An 18,547-nucleotide genomic window follows, 5' to 3' on the forward strand; every position below is an offset into this window, starting at 1 on the left:
TTCAGACTGACCGAATTCTGAAGCATAACACACCGGACATTGTGATCGTGGAGAAAAAGAAAGTATGGATCATCGACATCACAATCCCAGGAGACAGCAGAATTGAGGAGAAGCAGCTAGAGAAATTAGTGAAATACGAAGATCTAAAAATCGAGCTGCAACGACTCTGGCATAAGCCAGTAAAAGTGGTCCCAGTGGTACTTGGCATGCTGGGCGCAGTATCAAAGGATCTCAGCGGATATTTGAAAACCATCGGAATTGACAAAATCTCCATCTGTCAATTGCAAAAGGCTGCTTTACTGGGAGTCTTCGGAGAGGGGTGGCATACAAATCTAATAAATTATTATTATTATTATTATTATTATTATTATTATTATTATTATTATTATTATTATTATTATTGGCAAACATAATTCGCCGCTACATCACGCAGTCCTAGGTGCTTGGGAAGCGTCCGACTGGTGATGAAATACAAAATCCAGCATAGTGATCTCGTTTGCTGTGTTGTACTGACATAATAATAATAATAATAATAATAATAATAATGCCAAAAATAAGTTGGCAACCACATGCACAGTGCCAGAAACTCAGCTTCTATGCATGCTAAGAATTTTTTTAAAAAAATTCAAAAATTCGAACAAAAGTTGGCGGTGCTCACAGACTGGTACCGACTGAACTGGGTCAGTGATGTCATCATGACATCACCAGTGGGTCACTACCAAACTGGGAGGAACCTGCCCCTGCATCAAGTATATTTATAATTATGTAACAAAATAGAATAGAAACTTAACTATCTTACTGTGAACTCTTCTGGACAGAGTCACATGACTTCCAGATTTGTTATGAGACATTTTCCTGGACTACAGAAAACGTTATTTGGCATACATCTTTGGAAAAAAAAACTAATAATGATGAATAAGTTCAGTAATGTCTACTCAGACTGACAATGGTTTTCTAGAGCTTCCTCCAAGAATTTCTGCCAATTCTACGTGGAGATGAAACCAGTGGGCCTTATCTTCTGCTTGAACTGGTTTTTAACAGTTTTTATTGTTTATTTGAAACATTTTTTTGTTTTTTGCTTGTTTTAAAGTCTGTGACCTGCCCAGAGTCATATAGGAGAGATGGATGACTACAATGTAATAGTGTGTGGGAATGGAAACACTGCCTAGAGAATGATCAGATAAGAGACAACTAGTTTGCAGCTACATAGTGGGTAGAGTAAGAGACTCAGAAGCTACCTTCCTTAATTTTGAAAAGAAGAAAACAGGAGAACTGTACCTTTAGATTTGTTAATGTAAATTTACAATGCAGTAGAATTAGCTGATTTGGTAGTGTTTCCTGTCTGATATACCAAGTAAGGCTATCATATAAAATGAATGAATGAATGATTTAATAATTTGCATCATAGCAATAGCATTTGGACTTATACACCACTTCAAGTGCTTTACAGCCCTCTCTAAGCAGTTTACATAGAGTAAGCATATTTCCCCCAACAATCTGAGTCCTCATTTTATCACCTTTGGAAGTTTGGAAAGCTGAGTCAACTTTGAGCCTATTCAGGTTCGACCTGTCAAACTGCTCGCAGCTGGTGATCTGCAGAAGTAGCTTGCAGTACTGCACTCTAACCACTGCACCACCGATGCTCTCTCTCGCATACTGCCAAATGGTAGGAATCTCACACATCTAATCTGGGATTATGTAAATATGACACTAAAATAAAATGTTGTCAGTATACAAGAGCAGTCTCCATGTAATTAGGACATTATCACTATTGACACTTAAGACTAATGTGTATCTACCACATACTGTGTTGCACCAAAGTGCTGTTACTATTGGCAAATGAAATCCCCAATTTGAGCTCTAGGCTCAAATTTCTTATTTTAGCAGCATAGGAAATTTGTAATATGCAACAATATTCCTCAATTTTTTAAAAAGAAGTTAACCATGTCTCCATTCCATTACTTTTATTTCACATTTAACTGTTAATGTTTGTATTTGATGCTTTTTTCACGTGTCCAACATATGCTGCATCCATTTTTTTCCTCCTTATTAGAGATCTTTGCTTTGGGATTTTTAAAAACTTGACTGTAGACTTACCAAATGAACTTTATAACTGCTTAAGAATTTGAATCTGGAAATCTTGGTCCAAGATTTGAATTATGACATGGACAATGTTGCCTATTTGCCGATGACTCTAAAGTGTGCAATAGGGTTGATATTCCTGGAGGGGTCTGTAATATGGTAAATGATTTAGCTTTACTAGATAAATGGTCAAAGCAATGGAAACTGCAGTTTAATGTTTCCAAATGTAAAATAATGCACTTGGGGAAAAGGAATCCTCAATCTGAGTATTGCATTGGCAGTTCTGTGTTAGCAAAAACTTCAGAAGAGAAGGATTTAGGGGTAGTGATTTCTGACAGTCTCAAAATGGGTGAGCAGTGTGGTCGGGCAGTAGGAAAAGCAAGTTGGATGCTTGGCTGCATAGCTAGAGGTATAACAAGCAGGAAGAGGGAGATTGTGATACCCTTATATAGAGCGCTGGTGTGACCACATTTGGAATACTGTGTTCAGTTCTGGAGACCTCACCTACAAAAAGATATTGACAAAATTGAACAGGTCCAAAGACGGGCTACAAGAATGGTGGAAGGTCTTAAGCATAAAACGTATCAGGAAAGACTTAATGAACTCAATCTGTATAGTCTGGAGGACAGAAGGAAAAGGGGCGGGACATGATCGAAACATTTAAATATGTTAAAGGGTTAAATAAGGTCCAGGAGGGAAGTGTTTTTAATAGGAAAGTGAACACAAGAACAAGGGGACACAATCTGAAGTTAGTTGGGGGAAAGATCAAAAGCAACGTGAGGAAATATTATTTCACTGAAAGAGTAGTAGTAGTAGAAACTTCCAGCAGATGTGGTTGGTAAATCCACAGTAACTGAATTTAAACATGCCTGGGATAAACATATATCCATCCTAAGATAAAACACAGGAAATAGTATAAGGGCAGACTAGATGGACCATGAGGTCTTTTTCTGCCGTCAGTCTTCTATGTTTCTATGTTTCTATGAGTGCTGGGAGTTAACGTTCAGCTATAATACTACATTTTCTATGTACTGTATTAACCATACCATTGCAACTGAAATAAAACAATCCAATATTACAAGAAATAAATATTATATTCACTGTGTTCTGCGTTGAAACATCCCTAAGCAAACTCGGTTGCAATCGATCTTTTTAATGTGGTTCTTCTTAATTTTGTCTTAAATCTGTCTTCAAAACCAATGATACCCTCTTCTTTGATGGTTGCTAGTGCCACTCATAGATTTGACTTGGTATTGCTACATGTATCAAACCATACATTTTCCTGCATAGATCTTTGATACCACAAAATAATGAGAGAAAAACTCATCACCATAAGCCAAAAGAAAAAGCTACTTTTCCAGTGTGTGTGATTGTTTTATTCATATTTTATGGGTTATAATGACCAAATATTTCAGACATATGCATTGGCACTGTACTACTGTAAGCTTTTCAGGGATTTTACTGAAATCTTCTATCCATCTAGGGAGGAAGCGGGCTCCCCCAAACCTAGCCCTTTCCTATAATTAAGTAAACTGTGTGCCAGGTTTATGAACTTCATATCAAAAAATCCCAATTGGTTCTGCCATGGGGTTAATTAACTTGTACTTAGAGACAGAGTTTAGACCCATACTTCCTTCTGTTACTGATTAAACATAAGCCTAGAGATATTCAAAAAATTTGGTTCAGCAAATTTTAAGCATACTTCTGAAATGTTTAATTACTACGCTTGATCTTCAGTCAAGTGATAAATAGATTGTTCAGTAACTGGTACAATGAATGGTAGTATCAGTAATAATAATAATGTGAGCAAGAACTGGTAGGCTCACAAAATAGACAAAATATTAGAAAATGAACAAGCTAATGTGCTCTGAGATTTTAAAATTCATATAGGCAAGCACTACCATATAACACCCCAGACTTAACAACAGAGGATAAGAAATCTGGATAGTTGACATGGGAGTACTTGCGGACAGCAGAATGGAAGAATAAGAACTGGAGAATAATTACAAGACACAAAAGACCAGCGAACAGAAGTAGAACAATGGGGCTAAAATAAAGAAAGTATTGCTCATAGTAATAGGCTCTTGAGTGCAATCCCAAACATCTGGAGCACCATTTGAACACCACTGGCATTGATCAAAATCACTGTCAGTCAACTGCAAAAGGCAGCCTAACTCAGAACAGCTTACATCCGGTGATAATATCTGTAATAGCACTAGACATCCACACCTGCCTATCCTAAGTCTTTGGGAAGAACTCAATAGGTAGTCAAAAATCCCAAATATTGTATGAATATTTGACTGATATTCATAATATAATAACATCTGCCTATGATGGATAAAAATGTCAAATCCAGTCTAAACATATGGCTGACTCTGCGACAAAACATAATAATAATACAAACTAGTGTTTTTCTCTCAAAATTGCAATGTAAAGGTTAATCTGATTGATTATGAATTCTAGAAATGAAATAAAATTGAGAAAAAAATTAAAAGACAGGCAACTCTGGAAGGCAACCTTGCACTGGATGTGTGGGAGGCAGCGCCAGGGAGTCACCACAGTGAAGTGATTTATTCCCTCTCCAAGCACCCAGAGAAAGGAAAATGCTCAGTTCGCTCTGGGCTGCCCAGAGCAAAGGGAGTGTTTCTTTACTCTGGGCACTGGCAGAAGTTTATTCCCTCTCCAAGCCTCCTTAAGCGCCACTGAAATGCTCCTCTGGCAGCCCAGAAAAGCCCGAGATGGCTGGGATTAAAGGGGGAATGGCAGGAAACTGTCCAGGCCTTCGTGCCACCTCTCAAATTTCCTGGGAAATTTTTCCGGGCTCGATTCTTAAGTAGAAAATGGTTCCTCAGAAGAGGCAAAAAAATCTTGAACACCCGGTTCTTATCTTGAAAAGTTCTTAAGTAGAGGCGTTCTTAAGTAGAGGTACCACTTTATAGGTTGTGTTTGTATATTTTGTGTTTGTAACAATATCTACTGGAATTTATTGTTTGTAATATGTTGAGACCCTCTCTCTGAAACAGCACTTTGGTATTATGGCACAGGTTTTTCAATAAGTGGAATTTAATATTATGCATCTCCAGTTAACCCAGAAGAGATCTATCTGAAATCACAGGGTGTGTGTAGACAACTAAAATAGTTCACTTTTTAATTATGTTGTATGTTGTATGCTGCACAAATTTAAATAAGAGGAATGGTACTGAATTTCCAGTGGGCAGTTGATATATAAATCTAAAAAAGCATAAACATAAAACCAAAACTAATGTTATAAGGATAACTTTTCTAATCAATAGCTTATATTTATGGTAAATTATAGGTTAGTTTCCAGTTCCTTCAACATGTGTTTGAAAACATTGTGGCTATATCTCACTCCCTTTTCATCTTTATTCATTTTAAGATAATGTTTTAATACTTATTGTTTTAAACTTTTATCTTGTTGCTTTTGTTGACTGTAAGCTATCTAGAGTCATATCTAGGTAAGATACATATTATAGAAATTTAATACATAATTAATAAGTATCTATGCTCGAATGGGCAAATAAAAAACCCAAGACCTCTGTTGCTGACATTAACTCAGTTTTACAATGTCTATACTTCAGGTGAACCAAATTCTAATTTTAACTAATGTAAACTGTCACCATTAAGGAACTGCCAAGTGTGAAAGGATTTGGAAACCTGGCATCTACCACATTGCCGACATAATCCTGGATAAGTCTCTGTCATTGCATGCTGAACATTACAAATTCTAGTTCATCCTTCAGTAGCCAAATTTTTTTTTAGAAAATGCTTCAGACATGAAAAACCTTTTAAGCTAGAAACGTAGACAAAAGAAAGCAAAATTTGGCATAGTGTTTATCCCTTCTGCCTCTAATGATTTATAAGCATCATTTTTGGAGCTATATTAAGGACCATTTAGGGTTAAAACACAAGAATAAGACTATCACTAGATAAATACTAAATGTTCACCAGCTGTGGCTTGGCAACTACCATTTTCATGCAAATTATATTCAAACTATACAGGAAAAAAAATGTAAATTGGTTTTCACCCTGCTGCTCATTATATGTTTATATTGTGATAATTTGTGATGAAGATTTTTCAGTTCTCATACACATGCTTTGAAGAAATTAGTCAACGTCCTGGTCTTGTGGAAAGAATTAACTTGCATACTAAGATCTGCTCCAAACTAGATTGCAAAAAATACGACTTCAGCCACAGAGTAATCAACGCCTGGAATGCTCTACCTGACTCTATGGTTTGTACTCCCAACCCCAAAACCTTTAACCTTAGATTATCTACAGCTGACATCTCCCCTCTTTCTAAGGGGTCTGTAAGGGGCGTTCATTCACGCACCACCATGCCTACTATCCCTGTCCTAAAGCTCTATGGTCTTCTATCATTACATTTTTTATCATTACCTACCTAATGTTTATTTGTACGAATTACCATCCTATTATTGTTTGACAAATAAATAAATAAAATAAATAAAAACCTCTTTCTTAGCGGCTGCTACAAAACTTACTTTCCTTCTGTTACACACCAGCCACAGTAAGGATCCCGTGCTTGGATGCAAAGGTTACAGGTTGAGTAACTAACACAGTCTTGGACAGGCAAGCGAAATACCTAATAAAGAAAAGTAAATGAACATCACAGTAACTTTGAAAAAGAAAGCATGGGAAATGATGCTTGCATACAAATGATATTCCAACATGGCATTTTGTACTCTTAGTTTATCTACAATTTGTCCTGCATCTTCTTTGAATAATTTAACCAAAAATAAACAAAACAAAACAAAACTTCAGGAAGAAACCTTCTTCAGGGTATTATTCTAACCTCTGAAGATCATGTATCTAATGGGATCTTCTGAGCCATCCCATCCAATGAAAATCCAATGATGGATTAGTTAATACCAACTTAACAACACATTTGTATGATGTACAGTGATACCTCGTCTTACAAACACCTCGTCGTACAAACTTTTCAAGATACAAACCCGTGGTTTAAGATTTTTTTGCCTCTTCTTACAAACTATTTTCACCTTACAAACCCACCGCTGCTGATGGGATGCCCCGCCTCCAGACTTTCATTGCCAGCGAAGCACCCGTTTTTGCACTGCTGTGATTTACCTGAGGCTCCCCTCCATGGGAAATCCCACCTCCGGACCTCTGTGTTTTTGTGATGCTGCAGGGGAATCCCAGCAGGGAAATCTCAGCAGCGCAAAAATGGGCGCTTCGCTGGCAACAGAGGTCCAGAGGTAGGGTTTCCCAACGAGGGGAGCCTCAGTGAAATCGCAGCATTGCAAAAACACAGAGGTCCGGAGGTGGGGTTTTGAGGACTTCGGTATTTTTGCGATGCTGCAATTTCCCTGATGCTCCCTTCACTGGGAAACCCCACCTCCCGACTTCCGTTGCCAGCGAAGCACTTGTTTTTGCGCTGCTGGGATTCCCCTGCTGGGATTCCCTTGCAGCATCGCAAAAACACAGAAGTCTGGAGGTGGGGTTTCCCATGGAGGGGAGCCTCAGGGGAATCCCAGCAGCACAAAAACGGGCACTTCGGCTGGCAAAAGGGGTGAATTTTGGGCTTGTACGCATTAATCGCTTTTCCATTGATTCCTATGGGAAACATTGTTTCGTCTTACAAACTTTTCACCTTAAGAACCTCGTCCCGGAACCAATTAAGTTTGTAAGACAAGGAACCAATTAAGACAAGGTATCACTGTAGTATTATACAGAAAAGCACTGCATTTTTTTTCTTTTGAAACAAACATAACTCTATCTAATCATCTAGCAATAAACGGCCATCTCTTCTTCATCCTCTGCCTACTGAGCTGCAATATTATCACAGTCAGTACCATATTTCTATCCTTTATAATTGAGAGCTGGGGGGAGGGAAAGTAAGCACTCTCTTGGAACTAGGAGTAGAGGATTATAGGGCACCCCTTCATGTTAAGGCAATGATCACTTCTTTCTGTAGAAATGTCAGTATAAATATACAGTGTTCCCTCGATTTTCGCGGGTTCGAAATTCACGAATAGCCTATACCACGTTTTTTCAAAAATTATTAATTAAAAAATACTTCACAGTTTTTTTCCTATACCACGGTTTTTCCCACCCAATGACGTCATATGTCATCACCAAACTAATAATTTTTGAAAATAAATAACAAAAAAAATAATTATTGTTAATAAATAATAATGTTTATAAATATCAGGATCACTAAGTGTCTTATTCAATGATGAGTACCAGTAATAATGGTGAGTAAATGGTTGTTAAGGGAATGGGAAATAGTAATTTAGGAGTTTAAAGTGTTAAGGGATGGCTTGTGATACTGTCCATAGCCAAAAATTGTGTATTTACTTCCGCATCTCTACTTCGAGGAAATTCGACTTTTGCGGGCGGTCTCGGAACACATCCCCCGCGGAAATTGAGGGAACACTGTATTGCAGATTGCATTTCACTGGATGCTTATACAACCACTAGGCAGCTGAAATCAATAGTACCACCCCACCCCTTCCCTCCAAGCCCCAAAATGTCACTCTCAGTTTTTTAAAAATGTCATTGTTCATGTGAAAATTCAAATGGTCTTTGAATTTTCCAAATTTTAATTAATCAAATCGTTTTCACAAAGTGCCTTAAAGATTTGGGATCCTTTGTCATCAGCCCTCATTAAAAAAAAAAGTTGAGAGCACACTTTGTAAATAATTACAACATACAGTTGTTTATGGAGTTCTCATGATAATTAGCGAGGGATACAAGGCTTAACTTTTTTCAACCTCACTTCAAATTTGACTGAGAGGTGAGCAAAGCAATTTCCCCAACACTCACTCATGATCAGAAATTAATATTATGGTTTATATACATCCTTATTAAAGGCACCACTCTGGGAGTCTAATAGGATTTATTTCAAGTCAATGTGTTAAGAATTAGAACGTCGTATTTCATAACTGTTAGTCGTATTAAGTTCCTGCAATATCTTCCTTCAAGCAGTTTAATATGAAAGAGATGGCTCTTAAGCCATATGACAAAAGCACTCATTTTAAAATCCCAGCACTTTTGAAGCAAATCATTAAAGAATTTATAACACAGTACAACTTACATATAAATGTATTGATTAAAAAAGTTTAGTATAGATTTTTCAACTAAATTTTGGTTAAGTGTTGGTAATGACCTTTAAAGCCCTACATGGCATTGGGCCAGAATACATCCGGAACCGCCTTCTACCGCACGAATCCCAGCGGCCGATAAGGTCCCACAGAGTTGTCCTTCTCCGGGTCCCGTCGACCAAACAATGTCGTTTGGCGGGCCCCAGGGGAAGAGCCTTCTCTGTGGTGGCCCCGGCCCTCTGGAACCAACTCCCCCCCAGAGATTAGAATGGCCCCCACCCTCCTTGTCTTTCGCAAATTACTTAAGACCCACCTTTGTCGCCAGGCATGGGGGAGTTAAGTTATCCTTTCCCCCTAGGCTACTACAAGTTATGCATGGTATGTTTGTGTGTATGTTTGGTTTTTTATAATAAGGTTTTTTTAGTTGTTTTTATTAATTGGATTGTTCATGTTGTTTTACCACTGTTGTTAGCTGCCCCGAGTCTGCGGAGAGGGGCGGCATACAAATCCAATTAATAATAATAATAATAATAATAATAATAATAATAATAATAATAATGCCTATTTCACCAGCCTCTGATGATGATCCTTAACTGTATTTTGAAGGAGGAGGAGGCAGGAAATCTGAGCCATCAAGTGAACAGCAATAATAACTAATGTGAGCTGTTTTAATTTAAAAGACTACATTTGAGAGCAACCATATCTGTTTAAATAACTTGATAAACAAAAACATAAGAGATTGTGGGAATTGCTGTTGTGGGTATTTTCCGATTACTACATGAAAATGGGAATAGCGTAGGAGAAGAATAAAAGTTGATTCAAGCTTTTAGCTGCTCCATGGTTTCCATAATATTAACAGAAATTATATAGCAGGAGTTTTTAAAAAATCGAATGGTTTCTCTATATGATACATACTGGCTTCCTACCTTTATTGTCTGTTTTCGTGTGTCAAATATTCTGATAGTTCTTAACAATTTTGGGGAGTTATTTTTGCATCAAATATTGCATCATTGTTGTTGCTATCTTAACTCTGCTCCAAAATACATGTCATCTTCTAACGGTACTTCCTAGCTACAGTTGGACAATAAATCACCACAATTATTGGCAACTGAGGTTTGTGGTCCAGTGGTTTTCATAATGGGTTTGAATTAAGGTCAAACCAAATGTTATGTTAGAAATAGATGCTGTGTGTGTGAATTAAAGGAGAGTTATTAATGCTAGTTGTGGAAACAAAATGTGGAAAAAGCATTCTCTCTGCAAATATAGCAGCCGTATACCTTCTACTGTACATTTCTTAATACATTTCCCCAAATATCTGACTTTATTGACTTTATTCAAGAATAAAGAAAACTTAACCTTCTTCCCATGCCATGCAATTGCTGTGATTTTCATTTAGCATCACAGTAATTTGTTGATGGCTCATTAAATAGTCCTGCAGATAGGGGCTATGATGCAGAAATACACATTAAACACGACTTTTATGATCTCATTATTGCTACCAAAGATTTTGTACCTTATCTGTAGTCATCACATATAGGTTCTCTTGGAGAGCATCAAGAAGAAGATCCTTTTTTACAGGCTTATTTTTTTCAATAAGAATGCTAGCATATTCCTTTGCAGGATTTGACAACGCTGTCTGAAATATAGATTAGGTATATTATTTTATTTCTTTTCAGTCAAATTAGAATGATGGTTATTCACTTAAAATGTATTTAAATATACACCATTTCTTAGTTTAAATGATCTAATTCAATAATTTTAAGCAATCAGGAAATAAGTTTTTATTTAAATAGCATTGAGAACTATTGAGAACAAATGAAAAGTTTGCTTTGCCATTTTTTGTGATGTGTCATAAAACAATATGGTCCAGGTTTTCAAATGGCAAGTCAATACATTATCAAATAACTTCCCAATAGAATTTATGATCCATTTTATTTATAGCAGATACATATTAAAGTATTAGATCCAGAGAACTTTATCAGGGCGAGAGTTTATGGCATGTAATTCTAGAATCATGATTTAGACTTATGTGCATAATCTTAAATGAACCCAACTAAGTTGTCATTATATTTTCCTTTTAAAGGAAAAAAATGGTTTATCCACATTTAAAATTCGCTTACTGAATAAGAAATATAGTAATTAAATGAAACTATGATTTGTTAAGCAAGCCTGCTACTGAAATCCTGATCAGCAGGTAAACATTAAAATCCCTTCTTTGATTCTTATATAAAGATATATCAAGACATGTTGAAAATAAAACTAAACTATATTTATGTCTCTCATTCAATTATGTGGACAGGAGAGAAAGGAGGCTACCTGAGGTCCCACATGCATTCAATGGAACATTCGTATTTGATTAAAAACTATTTGGTAACTGGATATGGACTTTGGACGGATACTTCTTTCTTCTTCCCTTATCATGTATTTCTTAATCATTACAAGACAAACTTGTAAGCAAACTAGGATAAACGAGTCTACAGAGAGGGGTGGCATACAAATCTTAATAATAATAATAATAATAATAATAATAATAATAATAATAATAATAATAATAATAATAATAATTGGATTTGTATGCCGCCCCTCTCTGCAGACTCGTTTATCCTAGTTTGCTTACAAGTTTGTCTTGTAATGATTAAGAAATACATGATAAGGGAAGATGATAATAATAATAATAATAATAATAATAATAATAATAATAATAATAATAATAATAAACATATTTGATTGCTAGTCCGAAATGGAAATCAATTCATAATTGTAAAAATGCTTTTCTATCACTCCAGAAAATAGGCGTTGATTGCTTACCTGAACGCCTCTTCTCGTACGGTGAGTGGGTACAGCAGTCACATGGGTTGCTCCTGTCCAATCCGTTGGAACTGAGCCTAGTATTAAAAAAGACTGCTGGATCCGCCCCTTCCCCAGAATTCGCGAATCCATAGACTAGGCTCAGTAGTGAAGCTCTTTAATGTTCAACTCTCATGTGTTATAAGAAAATAGAATAGAAGGTAAAGAAGACCACACAAAGGGAGGGAAGTGACTGCTGTACCCACTCACCGTACGAGAAGAGGCGTTCAGGTAAGCAATCAACGCCTATTCTCCGTACTGAAGGAGTGGGTCCAGCAGTCACATGGGACATACCCAAGAGATAGGTCCCTAGGGTGGGAGTACCTTGCTATCGTGAGAGATAACGGATTGGAGTACTCTTCTGCCGAAGGCAGCGTCCGCTGATGCGTACGAATCGTTGATGAAGGAATTTGGCGAGGCCCAAGTGGCTGCTTTGCAGACTTCTTCCAACGGAGCCTGAGTCGCCCAAGCGGCAGATGTGGCAGCACTTCTGGTGGGATGCGCTGTAATATTCCTTGGAATGGAAAGGGAAGCTGTCTCGTAGGCCTTAGAGATGGTCCCTCTGATCCAACGACCTATTACTGTAGAAGACACTCTGGATCCCAAGGATCTGGGATGGTAGGCTATGAAGAGTGCTTCAGACCTCCGGATGGGTCTTGTGCGTTGGATATAAACCCTTAGCGCTCTAGTGAGATCCAGAGTGTGCCATCTAGTTGCCAGGGGATGCTCTCGTTGGAGGCAGAAGGAAGGTAATATGATAACCTGGGATCTGTGGGACATGGAACTGACCTTTGGTAGAAAGGTGGGGTCCAGTCGCAGAACCACCTTGTCCTGATGAAAACTGCCAGAGGTCCTGTCTGATAGAAAGGGCTGCCAACTCAGATATGCGTCGGGCGGATGTAATCGCCACCAGGAATGCTACCTTGAAGGATAGGTACCTGAGGGACGCAGAGTTCAGGGGTTCGTAAGGTGCCTGAGTAAGAGAGTGGAGAACCCGTGGCAAGACTCAGGTGAGATATCTGTGGATTTTAGAAGGCCTGAGGTTGGCCACTCCTCTTAGAAATTCTTGGATCTCTGGAAGGGAGCGGAGGGGCTGCCTGCGAGGCCCCGCCAAGACGGAAGAGATGGCGGCCAGGTGTCGGCGGATGGTGCTGGTAGAGAGGCCTTGGTGGGAGCCTTTCATGAGGAAGGTGATTATCCTGTGGATGGGAAGACACAGGGGAGATAAGCCCTCCTGCAAGCACCACTGATGGAATTTGGACCAAGTATGGTCGTAGATCCGGTTGGTAGACCCTCTTCCAGACTTCAGGATGATTTCCACTGTGTCCGGGTCATACCCTCGCAGGTCTAAGTCCCTCCGGATAATAACCAGGCGGTGAGGTGGAACCACTCTGGGTCTGGATGGAAGGAGGCCCCCTGTCGCAACATATCCTCCGAAACGGGGAGTCGCCAGGGGTCCTGGACGGACATTGTTGGAGGTCCGCGAACCAGGGCCTGCGAGGCCAGTGAGGGGCAATCAGAATTACTCGGGCCTTCTCCAGGAGAATTTTGTTGATCACGTCTGGCAGAATTGGAATTGGAGGGAAGGCATACAATAGACCTGGAGGCCAAGGACTCCTGAGAGCAGTGATTGCCTCTGCTCCCGGAGACGGGAACCTGGAGATGAAGTGAGGGAGCTGGGCATTGGCTTTGGTCGCCAATAGATCCAACACTGGATGGCCGAACCTGAGGCAGATTTGGTGGAACAGTGACTGATGGAGATTCCACTCGCCTGGATCTATGGTCGCTCGCGAGAGCCAGTCCGCTTGGACGTTGAGGCTCCCCGAGATGTGGTCGGCTAGAAGCGACTGGAGATTCTTCTCTGCCCAAAGGCCTAACTTCAGGGCCTCCCTCCTGAGGCCTAGGCTCTTGTGCCTCCCCGTCTGCAAATATGGCTTTTGGTGGCTATATTGTCGGTGAAAATCAGCACATGCTGGTTGGAGGTGTGAGATTGGAATTGTTTTAGAGCTAGAGACACGGCTCTTAATTCTAATCAAATGACGGGCCTGGAAGCCTCCTCCAGTGACCATGTGCCCTGAGCTAAAAGACCCTGGGCGTGGGCTCCCCAGCCCGAGAGGCTGGCATCTGTGGTGACTACAACTGGTCGGGACACTGGAAGGGAGATCCCTTGTCTAGGGCTGGAGAAGTCCACCACTTGAGGGATCTGCGAACCGTCGGTGGAATGGCGACGATTCGAGTAGCTGTGGCCCGATCTCTGGGAGGTAATAGAAGCCACTGTAGTTCCCTGGCGTGAAGACAGGCCCAGGGGACAATACCAATAGATGACACCATTTTACCCAAAGGGAAGATAGGGTGGCAATGGAGGTAGATTGCTGGGGCAGGATGCGAGCAATGAGATCCAAAAAGCTGCGTTTTCTCTCAGTGGAGAGGAAAACCTGGGATAACTCAGAATTAATGATAGTTCCCAGATGCAGAATGGAAGTGGATGGATCAAGGTGGCTCCCTTCAAGAATTATGGAGAAACCATGATTCTGTAGAACCGACATGGTAAAAGAGAGGTCTGCCGCCACCCAGTTCTGGAATTTCCATGAATTAAAATGTCATCTAAATAACCTAAAATATGAATGGGAGAAGCTCGGATATGAGCCGCCAAGGATCCCAAGAGTTTAGAGAAGACTCTGGGAGCTGAGTAGAGCCCAAATGGCATGGCCCTACACTGAAAATGCCTGCCTTGAAAGGCAAAGCGCAGAAATTTCCTATGGACCTTGACAATGGGGATATGGAGGGAGGCCTCCGTGAGATCCAGAGACACCATAAAGTCTCCCCGATGTAGAGCTGCTAAAAATGGAAGATAAGGAATGCATTTTGAAAATCCTATATTTTATGAACCGGTTCCATTTTTTTTTAAAATTAAGATGGCTCTCCAGCCTCCAGGTGTCTTAGGGACCCTGAAGAGGATGGGAGAAAGCCTAAACCTCTCTGGAGAGAGGGGACCGGTTGAATAGCTCTAATAGTCAACAAATGAGAAATAGCCTCCTCCATTCGGATACGAGATGGAGGGGAACTGGGAGAGGAACAAGAAATAAAAACGGTTAGAGGGAGGTGAAATGAACTCTAACTTTAGGCTCCTTTCCACAGAGTCAATGACCCAGGGGTCCTTACAAGAACGGTGCCAGGCGGAAGAGAACCAGGCTAGGCGACCGCCTATGGGAAAAGGAGGAAAACTTACCATCTGGCTCTTTTGGAAGCCCTGGTAGAGGAGGATCCTCTCTGATAACGGGAACCTCTGCCCCTGGTGGTTCTAGATTGGGATCGAAACCGAGGGGAATACTGACCTGGACTCCTTGAAATGCGAAGCCCTGATCCTGTAGACGCCCTGTGCGCCGAAAGGGCTACTGTTTAGGGGCCTTCTTGGTGTAGGTCCCAAGACCTTTTTCTTGTCTGTGGTCTCTGTAAGGAGAGGGTCCAGAAGGTCTCCGAAGAGGAGGTCACGTTTCAGCGGACCCATGGCTAACTGCCACTTCTGTCTTACTCCCGCCTGCTAAGGGCGGAGCCATAGAAGTCTTCTGGCCGTTGTGGAGGCTGCTACTGACCTGGCTGCAAATCTGGAAGATTGGAGGGTAGCATCTGCTACATATTGGGCAGCTGCGAAGATTTAGTTGAAATCCTGTTGGCCCCGTAAGTCATCTGGAGGCAGGTGTGGTTGGAGCTGACGAAGCCACAAGAGCATAGCTCTGGAAAAGAAGGATGCCGCTGCAGCACTCTTAAAGGCCCATGAGTCTGCAAGAAGACTCCTTTTGAGCATTGCTCAAGTCGTTTGTCCTCTGGCCGGCGGACCTCCTCTGCTTCGCCAGGCATGGCGGCAGTCGAGTGGAGAGTCTTCACTGGTTCATCTGGCTTGTGACATGTTAGGAGTTCCTCATAGACGGAGGAGAGCTTGTAGAGCTTCTTGACCTTGGGAGTGGGAGTAAAGCCAGCAGTTGGGTGGTCCCACTGTTTAAGCAAGGCATCCTTAACAACTTGGGCATAGGAATTACCTCATTGTCTTCCTGTTCTTTCATGAAATAAGGAAGATTATCCTCCGGAGGATCTGAGGAAGAAGTAGCCTGTTTTTCTTGCCCGGCTAGCCCCGTGGAACTCTAGCTTTAAGCAGGAGAGATTTGAAAGGCTGCGAAGGGAAGATAGCAGCTGGGGCTGGAATCTTAATCTGAGATTCCTCATCTTCCGACAGACGCTGAAATGGGTCATCATCCTCTTCTGTATCCACGCCCTCATCCTCTTCCTGAGAGGAGTCAGAGACCTCCATGGGTGGGGCTCTGTAGGAAGGAGAAGAACTCACGGGACGGGAGGAGCGTGGAGAGGGATGAGACAGAGAAGGCACATTGAAAGATGAGAGTTTAGCGTCAATGGTGTTAGTCAGAATAGTCAAGATAGACTGAAACTCCGGTGGCAAGGAAGAAATATCAGCCGGAAAAGCCGGAGGATCCCTGAGGGCCTGAGCAGGTTCTGGCTGGGAGGAATCCTCGGTAAAATCTGGCTCCTCTGGACCTAAACCCCATAGGTTAGGTTGGGGTGGATTTAGGTTTGGCTCATCCAGGGATAGCACAGGAACCCCAGAAAGAGGCAGGTTAGAGGCCTCCGGGGGGGTTGGATTGATATGCACTTGGGCCTGCACCTTAAAAGTTTGGCTGGTTTATCATGTATTTTTTGTAGGGCTGGGTCCCTTCTCTTCTCAGCCCTGGAGGGCTTGGCTAAGGAATGGGTGCCTGAGGAAGAGGAGGAAGAGGCCTGGGGAACTACAGTAGAATTACCAGTAGGCCTAACCTCTTTGGGACCTTTGGTAGTGCCTCTCTTGGGAAAAGTAGCCATAGTCTGACAATTAACAGAAGACAAGGCTGAGCCAATAACTGAATAATAAGGAGAAGAATTTCAAGGACTTCCCAAGAGGAATGGATCCTGCTTCGAGGCCTCGAAGCTGCTGAGACGTGAGGACAATCTGGGCAAACCCAGAGTTCGTGCCCCCAAATCCAGCGGGGCCAGCCTCCCTAAACTTTATAATTAAGTAAACCAAGGCACTCTGGTTGGAGGCTTAGCCGGTGGAGAATTTAGCCTGGGACCCCCAAGGCCCGCTCCGGGATCCACGCGGTGGACTGAGGCCTACACGGCTGGCAGGGGGCCAACACGAGAGGCCTAGATTTAAAAAGGGCGCGAAGGCCTTCGCGCCGAAAAAGATCGCTGCGTAAAATTTCTTAAAGGGGAAGCGATCGACTAAGTCCAGGAGACTAGAGGGCGTCTCACTCCGCAGGAGGTATTTCTTAAGCCCTTAAATATTTGTATACAATAATAATCAATAATTCAATAGGTAAATACTTGCACCAGGACCTCCAGGCCAAAGGATTAGAAGAATCCACAAGCGGCCGCAGGAATCGTAACCGGCAAAACCGCCGGGGGAAAACGAAACCGCAACTTCTCCCAAGGAAAAAAGCCTAGCCGCTTTTTTTCTTTTTTTCTTTTAAACGGCTGGCGCAATTAGTGCAAGTAAATCAATAAAGACAATAAATCTTACTACTTTTTGAAGGAAAAGATCGAAGGGAAGGTGTTAGAATGTTGAACGAGCTATCACAATACAACCGCAGGATATGCGAACTGAGCGAATTCTGGGGAAGGGGCGGATCCAGCAGTCTTTTTTAATACTAGGCTCAGTTCCAACGGATTGGACAGGAGCAACCCATGTGACTGCTGGACCCACTCCTTCAGTACGGAGAATAGTTTGTTAAAATACACTGTAGATATTTTCTGCTAGGTTTTGACCACCACTAAGCACTCTGATCAAATGCTTCCCCAATAGCAGCTGTTGTAGTCTCTAAGATGCCAAAAAGCTGTTTTTGTTTCAGGAAGCTCAGCTACTAAAATGGAAATAATATTTAAGCATATTTCTAATCCTGGTTAATAGGCCAAACATAATGAACATAAATTAGTTTGCTCATATTGGCTATGCCAGTGAACAGATGTCAAGTATCTAAGGAAAGAAGACGAAATGAAAAGCTATGATTTAGATCTCATTCACTATTGCATTAGGCCCTGATTTAACCAGTGTCTATTGAATCAAGCCATGACTAGTTTTGTGTATGCACTTCATTAATCCATAAATGAAATGACAACATTAAATTCCTGGCTAGAGTGCAGCGTTCCTATTATCCTCTTCATCACCATCATGTTAGCCACAGCCTATCCACTGCAGGATGAAAGCCTCTTCTGTATGTTTCTGACCAATAAGGTATTGAGCTTTCTTTTGCCAATTGGACTCACAATATCTGTTGATGTCATCATTCCATCTTGTTTTCCTGGATGCCTTTTAGTCAAATGGGACCATTCTATGACTGCCATCATAGTTCTTGCTATGTGACCAGTCCATTTCTTGCTATGTGTCCCTTTTATGTCTTCCAAATTTTTTTATAGATAGTTATAATGTCCCCCCTTTTTTAAAGTTTCAGGGATATTTTAAGGCTCAATGTCTA

At 41.0% G+C, this 18,547-nt stretch overlaps 1 protein-coding gene across 4 annotated transcripts in view; it reads right to left on the bottom strand.

Annotated features, from left to right (window-relative positions):
• The window catches only part of PLXNB2 (plexin B2), a 522,361-nt gene that overhangs the window by 146,325 nt on the left and 357,489 nt on the right, over positions 1-18,547 (bottom strand). For all 4 annotated transcript variants that reach the window (XM_070755420.1, XM_070755418.1, XM_070755419.1 and 1 more), the window contains 2 exons: positions 10,696-10,818; positions 6,603-6,703 (listed from right to left, as the gene is read on the bottom strand). In XM_070755420.1, the coding sequence (XP_070611521.1) occupies positions 6,603-6,703; positions 10,696-10,818 (224 nt within the window). The remainder of the gene's footprint in view (positions 1-6,602; positions 6,704-10,695; positions 10,819-18,547) is intronic.

This window comes from Erythrolamprus reginae, chromosome 6 (genome assembly GCF_031021105.1).
Source record: "Erythrolamprus reginae isolate rEryReg1 chromosome 6, rEryReg1.hap1, whole genome shotgun sequence".
Lineage (NCBI taxonomy): Eukaryota > Metazoa > Chordata > Lepidosauria > Squamata > Dipsadidae > Erythrolamprus > Erythrolamprus reginae.